The 14,126-nt window shown below is 38.7% G+C and overlaps 1 protein-coding gene across 3 annotated transcripts in view; it reads left to right on the top strand.

Moving 5' to 3' along the window:
• Window positions 1-5,587: 5,587 nt before the first annotated feature.
• Window positions 5,588-14,126, top strand: part of slc39a11 (solute carrier family 39, member 11) — a 103,606-nt gene continuing 95,067 nt past the window's right edge. Inside the window, exons 1-3 of one of the 3 annotated variants that reach the window (XM_020622012.1) lie at window positions 5,588-5,661; window positions 7,312-7,429; window positions 8,332-8,370. In XM_020622012.1, coding sequence (XP_020477668.1) covers window positions 7,322-7,429; window positions 8,332-8,370 — 147 coding nt within the window. In that variant the 5' untranslated portion in view covers window positions 5,588-5,661; window positions 7,312-7,321. The other 2 variants (XM_020622011.1, XM_020622010.1) reach the window with 2 other exon arrangements.

The following is a 14,126-nucleotide window of genomic DNA, read 5'->3' as shown; positions in this document are numbered from 1 at the left end:
TCTGCCCAAGTTCAGCAAACGACTAATCAAAAGGAGAATCAAAAAACAAAATTGCAGTCAGAAAAGTGGCAGCTCAGAAACGCTTTCGTGTAAATTCCTCTCTAAGCCGTTCCAGACTCATCTCTTGACTGCCCGTCTTGGAAGTTAAACGTACTCAGAGGAAGAAGAGTAAACAACTCAAGTGAAAAACTTGAAAATCAAACACAGTGTTCAGGTTCAAGAGCAGTCAGACTTCAGCAGCTCTTCATCTCCCCTCATCCAGTCAGCCTCCTTTTATCTTCCTTTTATCTTCAAAGTTTATTCCTTTGTGGTGACTGCATGCACCTTCCTGATACCCGTGTACCTTTTCCCACATACACACACTGGCATAAACACACTCACTGATGCACAGCAGTGGGGAAATGAGCAGGGCGACCTCTCTGACGCTTGCCTGAGCGCTCTCTCTCCCTGACAGCCCTTTTATATCTCGTCCCCCCACAGCGTGCAAGGAGTGTGTCTACTCCTGTGTGTATGTGCATGTGTATGTTGGACCCCTCAACCCCCACCTCCTTGTTCATTAGTCTCGACAGAATGTGATAAACTCCAGCTTGGCTCACGCCCCTTCTCAGTGCTGATGCAATACTTTTGTTTTCATAACTTTTTCTCTCCACTCTTTTTCTTCATCTTCTGTTACTTCAACACACCCCCCTTACAAATCCATTTTGTCTCACCACTCTCCACCCGTGGACTCCCCTGCTTCTTTGCCTCCGGTGGTTCTTCACAATTCAGGGGGGAGGGGGGTGTCTCACACAACTAAGCCTAAACACACAGAGACATGAAGATAACAACACTACCCCAAAGCTTGGGCCACCCACCTTTACAACGCAGATTGCTGGCAGGAAGGAGAAGTCTGTTTATGTTTTCTCATGGCTTTTGTTTTGTGACGTTTGACATAAGATGCTGTTTTTGCTTCTTTGATTCCTTCCATTTTCCTCTAAACCTTCCACCTTGTTTTTTCCTCCTTTTATCTATTTTATCACAATAGGAGAAGGTGAAACGGATGAAGGGAAAGGTAATAAGAAAGTGATGAGGAAGGCAGAAAATGATAGCGAAAGCAAGAGAGCTGGGAAGATTAAAGACTCTGGATGAGTGATGACCTCCATCCTGTTGCTGCTCTGACACGCATAGCTGGAATACCCTGACAACATCCCCCAGAAAAACCTCTAGTGTGTTCAGCTACACACTGTCAACACTGAAAATAGTTGCACTGTTAAAACTAACAAATTCTTCCTTTATCCCATCATTTTTATTTAGCTTCACACCTCAATGGAGCACACGTTCATCATATGCTGCAGATTCCCTGTTCTCAAGACATACCCTCACTCTGGCTTTTAACTGGTTCCAATTATCAAGAAAAAATGCCTTTGTAATCTAAGCCCTAATGAGGTCGTGGCTTAACTTCCCCCCAGAGACTGGCATTTCACACAACAAAGCCCACCTCTGCACTCCAAGCCCAGAGCCCCCTGTAAAAACATGACTGGAAATACTTTTGTGGTGCTAAATTTGGAGATGTTTGACAGGTTACTATTTCACAAGCCAGCCCATCTTGTGGGTCTAAAGCTTTTTCACTGCATACATGAAAACTTTGACCTACTGCTGACCAAAGATAACCAAAGTCTTTATGGTTCATCCTCAAGGGACTTTGAAGCTGATCATACATAAGCGGCTTTCAGACCAGAGGAACTTTCTCCTAGTTCTTAGAACTGTTGAACAAAGTACCCGCTTTCTTGTGTGACCACACTGCACACTGAACTGATAAGAATAATAGTTCTTAGAATGTTGTTTTGAGGGTCTTTTTAGCTCTTAGTTCAGGGTAGATACTCTCCAAGCATAATAGGAACCATGAGTGACATACAGACTTCAACCCTGCTAAATGTCATTTGTTAAAAACTGTGTTAACTGTTTAAAAAATAGCGGTCAGTAGCCATGACCAGCAGCATGGGGAGATGCAGTCCACCAGCGGATGCCTCTGCAAAGGGTTAGTGACTCATTATATACAACCAGTGGCCACTTAATTAGGTACACCTGTACAATTGTATGTGATTTAATGCAACACTTCCACCTTAACATTATATTCAGAAGTGTCTCTATATTTTTGTCCTCCCCAGCTACATACACGAGAGGGTCAGAATATTAGGAACACCACTGAATATAATGTAGTCCAGTACAGCACCACTTTTAACTATATCCTCAATAATCAACATGAAACTGAATTTATACATTTATGACAATTTCACCAAAAACAAACATTTTGAACTTCATAAACACGAATGCTAAGCCAGAAGTGTTGCAGTGAATTGTATACAATTATACAGGTGTGACTATTAAAGTGGCTAGTGACTGTAATTAACGTTAGCAACACATAAAGAAAATACTTATAGGTAATGTAATGTGGCTATGTGTTGTTGTGAGCTTGTTGGCTAATTGCTAACAGGCTTAGTGTTATGTCACTACAGCATTCCTAGTGGTGATGTGAATACAAACAGAAAAAAGCCATAAAGGTGTGCAGTTCTTGGAGGAGCTCCCCAGTGGGGTAGCCCCTGGAACTACAGTAAGTACCTAGAACTGTTTGGTCTGAAAGCACCTGCAGACTTTGTAAAAAAAAAATTCAACAGAAAATCCAATAGTTCCAAGATATTTTACTCTGAATCCTTAGTGTTAGTCATAATGGCAACAGAGGAAAAGCAGGGGGATCACCACTCTTTGTAGGATTCACACTCTGGATTTCCTGAATGTCAGTACAAAATTTCAAGGCAGTTTATCCTATTTTTCAGTCTGAGCCAAAGTAATGGGCCAACAGATGCTGCTAGCGTTGCTAAGAAAGCACCAAACACAGTGACCATCTGTAGTTTGCATGGAATAATATAATGATTCCAGCAAAATGTAAGTCAGTCAGTGTTGCTGCTGCTTTGACAAAGCATTTTCAGTAAAAAGAAAAAAGTTACATATGACATGTTACATATGAAAGAAATGTTACATCCAATGCTTTCAGCACACTAGAAAGTGAGAGGAAGCCAAAGAGGAAATCTGGAAATGCCACATATCTTATTATTTTGTTTATAGTGTCTAGATTTTAGTGTATTTTGGCTTCTTTTTGTTTCCCAGCAACAACTGATTATAAACCCAGAGCCACTCATGAGTAATATGTACAAGTGCAAGACAGAAATGTGAAGATAGATCATACTGCTGTAACAAAATCTAAATGCATCAGTGGACATGTTAACTGTATTTAAAGTGTCAAATTAGGTTTCATGTTCCTTAATGGTCATTGATTTTGAAATGTTACTTTATAATAAAGCCCCTAAAGGAAAGAAAAAATATACTTACTTAAAGGTATTAACACTGTAAAAAGAAAAATGTGGCACTGTGCCATTATACCAATGTTTAATTTGGTGGTATAGGCCTGTTATTATCATACAAAACTGATGAAAAAATATGCAGAGTGATAGTACACTGGGATATTTCCAGTGTGGGTGTTTTGAAGTGTGATTATCATAAAACACCAGGGATCTAACACATCAGAGTTAAACATTTATATTTGATGTCAGTTCCTGAGACTCCAAGAGCCAGGGACTGTTTCTTGAGCCTTTGTTTTGCTGAGACAGTCAATGGTCCTGCATGGAAAGCCACTGAATAGGAGGCAAAAAAACAACCAGATTATCCTTTAAAAGGAACAAACACCATGAAGACCAGTAATATGTGGAATTTTGTGTTATGAACATGATTTTACAAATGAAAAAACTCAGCTCCTTAACTTTCTACACTGAAAAAGCATTTCAGTTTTTCACTGAAAAGAAGATCTATCAGTTCTTTTTATATTTGTCTATATTTTCTCTTTTGTTCCTATCAGAAATTGTGCAAAATGTAACTTTTCAATACAATAATAATAGGGTATATTGGATAGACCTGGGCATTGTGTTTACATTGAAATATATAAATCTATAACTTTTAAATGGAATTCTGCCTGTGAATTCCACTGTGAATTCTGGAATTCACAAAACATACAATAGACATAATGGTTATTACAATGTGTTACATTTACTGATAAAGATTACTTGTGGATTAAAGGAGAAATAGGTCACTGTACCCTCCATGGTTTATGAGAAACTGCAGGCACTGCACTCAAATGTTGCTCTTATCCAATGTCTGCATTAATTTCCACAGTAGAATTATTTCTGCAGTAAAATATGATACTTGTACATACTGCATGTAACAGTGTAAATACTGTATATTACAGATGATGATATCTGACACTCTAAGGTATTTTTTCTTTTTCACCCTCCACAGATCTATTGGAGCTGCTTGGTGGAAGACTGAGAAACTCTCTGGTGTGATTTTGAGAATGGGAATTGCTGCAGAAACATTATTAGTCAACTTTATATGTAAACAAAATGCTTCATGCTCAAAATACTACAATTCACAGCCTGGTTGTTACATTAATAAATGGTCCCATACAGTGCCTCTTACTTGCCAGATTAGCTTGTGGTGCACAATAGAGCTACAGTGCAAAGAATTCTGGATTGTGACTGCTGCTCATTGAACTAATTCATGTCACCATCATTTGTTAGAGACTCTGTGTTATGGTGCTTTCAGAATATTCCAAGATTATGAAACAGGAAATTCCATAGTAAGTGAATAATTTGAAGCAGTGTCTGATAATAAGTCTGTAGGTCAAAGATCAACATGCCCAGGGATTACTGCTGAGAGGCAAATGAGAGCAGCAATTTTAGAAACTTTATTAGGAAGAGAAAAAAATTCCCAGCCAAGTCCTCAGAATCTGTTTCTTGTGAAACACAGCAAAGTGTCTGCACATGCAAACAGACATGCATAAAGTGCCTTAGATTTTGTGTTATTTATTTATTTATCTACTTTATATTTCATTTGTATTTTGTGGCATTCATGTGGATGGCAAAGTAAGAATTTCATTATACAGGGAAACACGTTTCCTAACTGTGCATATGACAAATAAACACTTTGACCTTTGACCTTTGACCACAGCAGCAGATCCTTTGCTGAAGTAAAAGTAGTAATTCCACAGTGTAAAAATGTCCAGCACTGAAAATGTTATTTAAGTGAAAGCACTTAAGTATAACTGACAACATGTGGTCACCGTACTCATTGAGAGACTGACTCCTTGATGCCAAGATCAGATTCTGTGGGGGCCACGCCATCTGTTGCAGGACTCCTTGTTCTTCTTGTCATATGATTCTGGCTGCATGTTTAGGCTTACTCTCATGCTATAGAATGAATTTTGGATCAGACACCTTTCTGAGGGTACTGGATGACGGATAAGAATTTAAACACATAAAGTTCCTAAAGCCTTTGCACATCAGTGTATGTTATAAACACAAAATGTTTTGTTTGTAAAATCATAATTTGTGAAGTTATCAGTTAAGTGTTGTTGAGTAAAAGTTATATTTCCTTCTGAGATGTAGTGGAGTGAAAGCAGTTGGTCTTTTTAAGCACCTTGTGAGATTTTTTTCCATGTGTGTCTTCATTGCTGCTGCCGTCAAACTGATTGACCAATAGGCTGCGAGGAGAGGCGGGACTTCGGCTGTCATAGACACGTGTACTAGGAAGTAGGAAGTAAATACAGTGGAGACGAGGTGCACCAGGAAAGAAGTGAGTACACCTGAAACTAATGCTAGAAATTATCGATAACATAAGTTTAGAGTAAAATTAACCTATACCGAATTTTAGTACGTTGTTCCATAATATAACAAATAGCGTTTAAGTGATAGGTAAGTGTGTTATTTTTTATTATATAAGGAAAGTAAGCATTCGAAGTGAGCCGGTGGACTCAGGTTAGTCACGTCAGCTACCTGTATAAATTATGAACTATGTGTGTCTCTTAGTTAGACGAAGTCCTTTTATATACCTTACATTACGATGCTCAGAAGCCACATTTGAGACGTTTATGTATCTTACTTTGACAGTTAATGAGTTTACAAAAACAGCTAATTTTCTTAATGAAAAAATGCCAGTATAGGTTAAAGTTTCGCGTCAGTGCAGGAGTAGTGCTAAATATACACTGTCATCACATGAGTTAATTATGTCAAATGAAAATACACATGTAAATTCACAATTATCTGGTGACTGTTAAGGCTACTGAATGATATTTATAAAATGAAGATGTCAGTAGTCACTGCGTTATAAAAATCAGCTTTCTCTGGTGAATAATTTCCCTGCATGTTTTTATATGCTTATGAAAATGCATTTGGTTAGGATTACACAAAAGTGTTTCTGCAGCTTATGTTGGTAAATGTTTCCAATAATCAAGCGCATATACTCATTGAATATGCCAGTGAAAATTGCCGTTTGAAGCTACGTTAAAGTGAATATGTGTAACTTTTGACAGACGCCTTAACACTTTCTTCTTCTTGCAAATCAAAAGTTGAATTCAGGTGCAATAAAATGGACCTTTGCTCTTTCTGGTACACTCAGAGGTATCGCTGCTACAGCCTAACTTGGTTTGGTATGAGCAAAAGTTCATGGTGGCAAACTTGATGTAGGTATTTCTGGGTAACAGACACGACTGATTCAGTTTACTGACTTTATTTCTCTTCTTTTCTTGTGCAACAGTGACACTATGCTTTAACATTTACTGTTGTCCAGTAATAGTGAATTGTGACCACAGAGAATACACAGAGCAAATACTTATAAAGCAAAACAGATCTGCGGAGTTAACCCCAGTGAACATAATGTAGAGGCAAAGTTAATTATATATTTGAATCTGACACTATTATTAGAATTAGAATTTGCTTACAGTGTACATGAGAAAGTGACAGTCAGTATCTGCAACACCTGCACTTACTGAATGAGAAACGTCAGTCATTAATATACTTTAGGCTGTATTAGCTGTTGTGAATGACAGGCTAACCCAAACAGGCTTGACTGCACATATACCACTGAATGTCCGGGATATTTAAAACCTAAACAAACAAGATTTGACACTCATTTGATCTGTCACCTACTGAAATAGGCTCTGTGGGTGTGTTAGACTAATAACATGAGGACTTAAAGACGCATTGGTTTAAGGCGAGTTGGCCTGAGTCAAATTGGTTGTAAGTACTGGCTCAAAGATGGGGGCAATATTTACTCTAGCCTTGTAGGAGTATTTAAAAGAAGTTAGTGGAAGATTTTAACAAACCCATTTTGTTTTGTGTCATGGTTTTTCTGAAAAGATAAGAACAAGATACTGTACTATCAACCACCTCCTCCAGTATAATGTGGGATATACAGTATTTGAGTGAATGTATTCTGGTTGCCCAGGTCTGGTACGATGCTGGAAGGCTACAGCCCTGTGACCCAGGCCCTGCTGGGGACTCTGTTCACCTGGGGTCTAACTGCAGCCGGAGCCGCCCTGGTGTTTGTTTTCTCTAACCGACAGGTACCGACTTTATACACTGTTTTAAATAAACAGTTTGGGGAATTGGCTTATTCACTTTAGATGAATAGTTTCATCTCTTTAGTCTATATAGTAAATATGAAGCTACAGCCAGCAGCTGACAAGCTTAGCTTATCTTAGTTTAAACATTGGAAACAACTAATCTGATACTGTAGAAAGGTGTCAAACAGTTTGTCATTTTATGCCAGGTTATGTTTTGTTGAGAGGAGCACTAACTTTATGGAGTTTCTGCTGACTGCCAAGTAATAGTCGGGCACAAAGCCTCCTGTGAAACCCTAGCAACAAGCTAAGATTTCTACACTACACACATATTCATTAATGGGGGGTGGGGTTTCCTCTGGAAACAGGTAAGAAAGAGCTGGCTGCTGGCTGTACCATTATATTTATTGGACAGATGCATAGGAGTGTTCCTCACTACCTCTCATCTATAAAGTGAATGTGCTTCCCAGAACGGTGAGCTGTTCTCTTACATGTGGAGCAATACAGCTAAACACCAAATGAATGAGACATACCAGTGATGAAATGATCAGTTCCCAGATGAAAACAGTATACAGTATGTTACTTGTATTTTTCGTAACTTATTTTTAAATGTTTATAGTCATTCAGCTGCTGTTGCAGTGAGCTGGGCGCTTCGAGTATAACTACCAGAGAGTGTGCTGTAATACATCACACAAAGCTCTATACTGACTGAAAGATTTTGCCCAAAATGTGGTTAATTGTGTTTTTTTTGTTGTCTTTGAGACTCTGTCGGGAAATGTTAACATTTTTGCCAGTTAAGTCAACAGTAAGTGCTTCACCGAAGGGTTAGATATTATACTGTCAAGGTTCGAGGATACTGATTTGACTGACTGCCCACAATTTGTCGTCTTGTCTGCCCTTTTCAGAAGCGCATCCTGGATGGAAGTTTAGGCTTTGCGGCTGGGGTGAGTCTGATTTCTTTTGAAGTCAAACACACACACTCTCTCTCTCTCAGTTAGAAAGACGCTGCAACATAAGGGGCTTTGGTCGTTTCATGGTGGCAGGCTGAGACAGACAAAGCCTGGCATCTCCAGCTGCCACATTAATTTATAATAGTCTGAGATAGGTGTTCCCCTGAAGGAGGACTTGGCCTTATCATGTCTCAAGAGGTATTATGCTGCAATAGAAGATACATCCCCTAAACCCCACTACCTCACTCTTAGAATTACATCTTGTATTTCCTGCAGGAGAAGCAGTTCACGGCCAATATTTATCAAACGTCTCAGAGTAGGAAATAGGCTGTAAATCTAAACTGGCACAGAAGTGTGAAGTCTCAGAGTGATGCCTGTTAAAATAGTAAATTTACTTTTTATGCTTTTAGGCTTTAGCAAAGCTATTTTAAACAATTGTCATTGTATCAGCATTTGTCCTGAGCAGAGAGAATGCATACATGCACACTCGCTGTACCAGGTGCAGAAATATAAAATAGATCATTCATTTGATTTTAAATAACAATGGACTTTAATGCCATCTGCTAAATGCTCCACTGCGTTTAGTTGCTAATTACAGGTCTAGATAAGTGTGGTGGTACGATCAATACCAAATGAGCAGACATTGTTCACGCTTCCTTTAGAAATAGATTTGTAGGTAAGATAGGCCTAATCTCGATTGGCTCTTATCTCAGTTGCCTCTGTTCTGGTCTTAACAGCTTTTTAATTGCGTCCCAAGCTGTGCTGATGCTTAGTCCACAAGATACAGACATAGAAGGCCTTAGGGATTTTTCTGTCAACTTAACTTAACTTCTTTTCAATTTAATAAGCTGCATATGTGTTTGAAATATATTTTTGTTGAACTTAGCCACGTAGCATGAACATTGTGAAGTATAGATGCACAGTGGCAGAGTCTCTCCAATTGTTGGTATAATATGCTTTAACAGTAATTTGTTTTAATAAGGAATTCTTTTGTGATCCTAATAATGCTGTACAATTATCAGTAGCTGGTACAGCTGCTGAGCTGAAGTGCTTAATCTTATTTCATTTATGTTCAATTATTGCTCTACCTTGGCACCAGTTTGGTGTTTATTACTTTAAGTGTTTGATTTAAATCAAATCTTAAGACCTTTCAGATATCCAAAGTACAGGATGGAGGTTTTTTAGAACACCTTTTACAGTGTATATCTCTTTGCCAAAACTATGTCTTTAGTACTAGAACAGGACATACACCTGAAGAGAGAGGTGTTGATTAGGGTTGGGCATCGTTTGGGTTTTTCAGATACTGGTGCTAAAATGATGCCAGTGCCTAAACGGTGCTGAAACCAGTACAAAAAAAATCACAAATGGTTGGAAACATTAAACAACAGCTGTTTTTTTATTTATTTCAAAGACAAACTTTTAATATAAACTTAACACCTTAAATGCAGTATATAAATAAATACAAAACACCCAACAAATTTACATAATGCAATCTAACCCAGCTACAATAATTTAACACTAACTGTAATAACTCTGACAGTAATAACAGCAAAATCTATTTTGTGTTGGACTTCTTCATTTTCTACAAACTTCAGCTTCTAACTCCAGCACTACTTTTGCAGAAGTATTATCATATTTGCTTTTTCCAATAAAATACGGCTCCTCTCCTGACCAATTGGAGGTCCTGAATTAGAATTTTGTCTCACTCAGACTTAAGTTCAGATTGGCGACTCAAACATCTGTACAACAACTATGCCAAACACAGATTCACATAATCTGTACTTCTGATGCTGACAGACTCTGACTGAGCTGGCCCCAGAGGCCAATAAGACCTGGGCTACAGGTGATGAAAAGTCCACAGGAGCTTACAGGAGAATTGGTCAGTGTTGACAATTGCTGAACAAACAGGTAGTGGATGACAAACACCAATCACTGCCGATTGCTCTGAGCGCACCCCCATTTCATCCAAAACTGAAACATTTTGAGCTTCATAAGCACAGATGTTAAGGTGGAAGTGTTGCATTGAATTGTAGACAATTGTACAGGTAGTTAAGGTGGAAGTGTTGCATTCAATTGTATACAATTGTACAGGTACACCTAACAAAGTGGCTGGTGAGTGTACATTGTCAACTTTTTCATATTTTAAAGCGATTGTTTGCTGTATCTGTCCACCACTACTACAGATGTAGAAGTGAATCATTCTGTTGAAATGGCTTTATGGATAGAGAGCGAATCATCGGTCAGTTGTTATGGCAGGTACAAGTCTTTTGGTGATTCATGAACATGTCTGCTCAGAAAGACTGTAATGCACAGAAGAACCGTTGGCAAGAAGAACAGTAGGTTAAAGAGTGAGAGGAAAAATAACAGCTAATGGTCTGTACTGTCATCCAAAGCAGATTTGATAAAGCCCGCACAGTAACAAGCTAGATGCTATGCACTAGTCTTTGTCACAGCCTGTGTCAGAGGCAGGGCAGGTACAGTATGATGCTCTTACTACACTCCATATTAAATTGGGCTTTGCCTGTTTTGTGTTTGCACTGTCATGGCCCTAGGTTAAACACGTAATGCAGCTACACAAGTAGAGCAGTATGCACTCAAGTTGAACTGCTGCGCCAAATACCTTTTCCCTGCAGGATAGCCATGCTTAGTACCTGCACAACACTTTAAAGTCTAAAAATCAGTGTACCTTTTCCCTGCAGGATAGCCATGCTCAGGACCTGCACAATACTTTAAAGTCTAAAAATCAGTGGTGTGTGTGTGTGTATGTATGTGTGTGTGTGTGTGTGTGTGAGGCTTGGTGAATGCATCATGCTTATTACATCTCGTGATTCAGATGCCATCCTGTTCCCATGTTTTTACATCTCCTGTCTCTGTAAGGCACATACACTGAATTGAACACATGCAAACACACACACACACAGATTCAGATACAGATGGACAAACACACACACACACACACAAACACACACACACACACACACACACACACACACACTCTGTACAGTCTTAGATATTCATGTCATGCTGTTCCGGAAAAATCATAACAGCTTGAGCATTTCTTTGTTTCTACATCACTCTTATCTCTCTCTTGTTCCTCTCTTGGCATGGTTTACCTAATGACGTTGTGTGTTCTTAGACAGACGTGTTAGGGTGAACGGTTACAGCAAATGACGTTAATGGCTTTTAGACCCAATGCTCTATTTCTTCAAGTCATTATACAGAAGATTTTAAATATATCACTTTTTCTATTCATGACTCGGTTGATATAACACAGCAGTATTTCCACCACACACAGTCTATGTTCACTGTTTTTGGTTGTTACGTAACTGGGCCAAAGTTCTCGGAAAAAAGCCCATTTGCTCCATTTAAACATATTGATACCCTATGACAGGAATAAAGTCTTGTTCGGGAATCATCACAGCCTCACTCAGCACACTGTATTTCTGTAGAAAATGAGTTTTTTTATATATTTTTTTGACAATGCATACAAAATAATAGCTAAAACAGTGGGGTGTGTCTTGTCCCTCAAAGCTCTAGTAGCACTGCCATGAAACATGCTAGAAACCTTCATAAACAGTTGCATAAATCATTGGTCTAAGCATAAAGGAGGACACAGTCTAAATAAATTTATACCATTGTCTCAGCACATGTAACTGGCTATGCATCCATGATTATTGATGATGTAGTAGCTATATGGCCTGAGTGTGCATGATGCACAAATGTGCCTGGGCTATGAAAGCAGACCAGCATCAATACCAGTGGTGTAGAGTAATTTGTGCAGGCGTCATTTTCATATCAGTTGAGTGTGACGGCTTGTTCTTGGCATGTTGTGCCTTAAGTCACTGCAAACCTTTTCTGTATTAAACCAGATCCCAGTCTTTCTTCAGCTTTAATAGAGAAGTGTGAGCTGAAAATAAGCTTGAAGAATCTGTAGTAGCAGAGGTCCATATGGGTGTTACTTCTGTTGCCAAGCTGCTGCCAGTTGCATTTGGTGTGTGAGGTGAATGAGCACTGGCATTCTGAGGAGTAGACGGTACCTATCAGTAATACTTAACAAGAGTAGTGTGGCATTACACTGAGTATGGGCCAGTACCACAAGGATTAGGCAACCATGCTTTATTCACACATGGATGCCCTTGTATTTATTGTGTAAAGTAGACTCTCCATGAGATAAAGAAATAACTTGGCAAGGACTCGTGAAGATAAGTTGTTCTGCATGAATCCTGTATTAATGAACAATTCACTAGTGAACTTTGGGTTTATCTGGCTGATAAACGGGGAATTTTGTAACTTTACAGTTTTCTGGCACAACAGTTTTATTAAACATGAAGTAAAACTGTGGGATTTCAGCATTAGTACATAAATATTCTTATTAATTCTAGTATGAGTACAGAGAGTATTTGTATTTCTTTGCATGGTTGAGTGCCAGTCAAACTATTTGAATCATGGTCGTTCCTTAAACCCTTGGGAAAAGAAGAACAATAAAATGACACTAATAATGTAAACATTGTCCCTATCACACTCAGATATTGCATTTGTCACCACAATTAGGAGACATTTTTCTGTGTTTGCATGAAGGAGAGCTGCAGGCTGTATGCCTCATACTTAACCAGCCCTGCAGCCTTACATGCTGCAACTGGAAAATTGGCTGAATGTCAATGGTCAAATTAGTATCTAGACAGAGAAACGACATGTTTAACATTAAATTAATATCCCTGTTAGACCACAAAGCTGTGAGAATGGCAGTGTAGCTTCTAGAGACTGTTAGCTGGGCTGTTAGACTTGTATTCCTCTTCCCATGACATTTACTCAGTCACCTCTCTTCGTCTTGGCTGTGTTTGGAATAACTCTTTCCTCTCAGGGTTAGCACCCTTATGCCCAAATGTAAATGCCGAAGGTTAGAGAAGTGATATTGTGAGTGAAAGTCTCCATTCTGAGCCGCTACTTTGCTGGGAAAATCTTTACCATGAAAACTTTTGTGACGAGCGATGTCCCCTTCACTAATACACCCCTGTGAATGGAGAGACCTGTATAATCCCTTGTTGCAGGGGAATAGTTTAGTTACCAGCAGGACAGTACTTGGCAGCTTTAAGACATAAATGTTAGAAACTGTACACATGTTAAACTGGGTATACATAAACATTTTTACTATAGGGCAATGAGACTGTTGAAACATTATCAATGGGTGCATGCTGATGTTGGCATTTAGCTCAAAGCTACAATGCACCTTAGGCTGAGCGGTTACCATGACTGTACAGTCAGCCTTGTTTAAATCTATTTGTATGGGTCTTGAATAATGATCCAGTTTGACCAATGAATTTTTTTTACTGTTTTTCCCACTGCAATAACTTAAAAGGCAATAGATTCAGCTGCTTCATGGCAAACAGCATTGGATGCAAAACAATACTTTAACAGATTTATTATGCTTTAAGTTTACAGTGGCAAGAAAAAGTATGTGAACCTTTTGGAATTTCATGGTTTTCTGCATTAATTTGTCATAAGATGTGATCTGATCTTCATCTAAGTCAAGAGTACTGATGAATATAATGTGCCTAAAATTATAACACAAAATTAATTCTGATCTTTCATGTCTTTATTGAGAACAACCATAAAAACCTCATAGTCCTAGTGGAAAAAGTAAGTGAACCCCTGGAATTAATAACTGGTTGGGTCATTGTCCTGTTGCATCACCCAACTTCTACAGAGTTTCAGCTGATGTACAGACATTCTCACATTATCCTGAAGATTGT

This window comes from Monopterus albus, unplaced genomic scaffold (assembly GCF_001952655.1).
Source record: "Monopterus albus unplaced genomic scaffold, M_albus_1.0 scaffold271.1, whole genome shotgun sequence".
Classification (NCBI taxonomy): domain Eukaryota; kingdom Metazoa; phylum Chordata; class Actinopteri; order Synbranchiformes; family Synbranchidae; genus Monopterus; species Monopterus albus.
The sequence above is the reverse complement of the archived record's forward strand: the minus strand, read 5'-3'. Positions and strand labels throughout refer to the sequence as shown.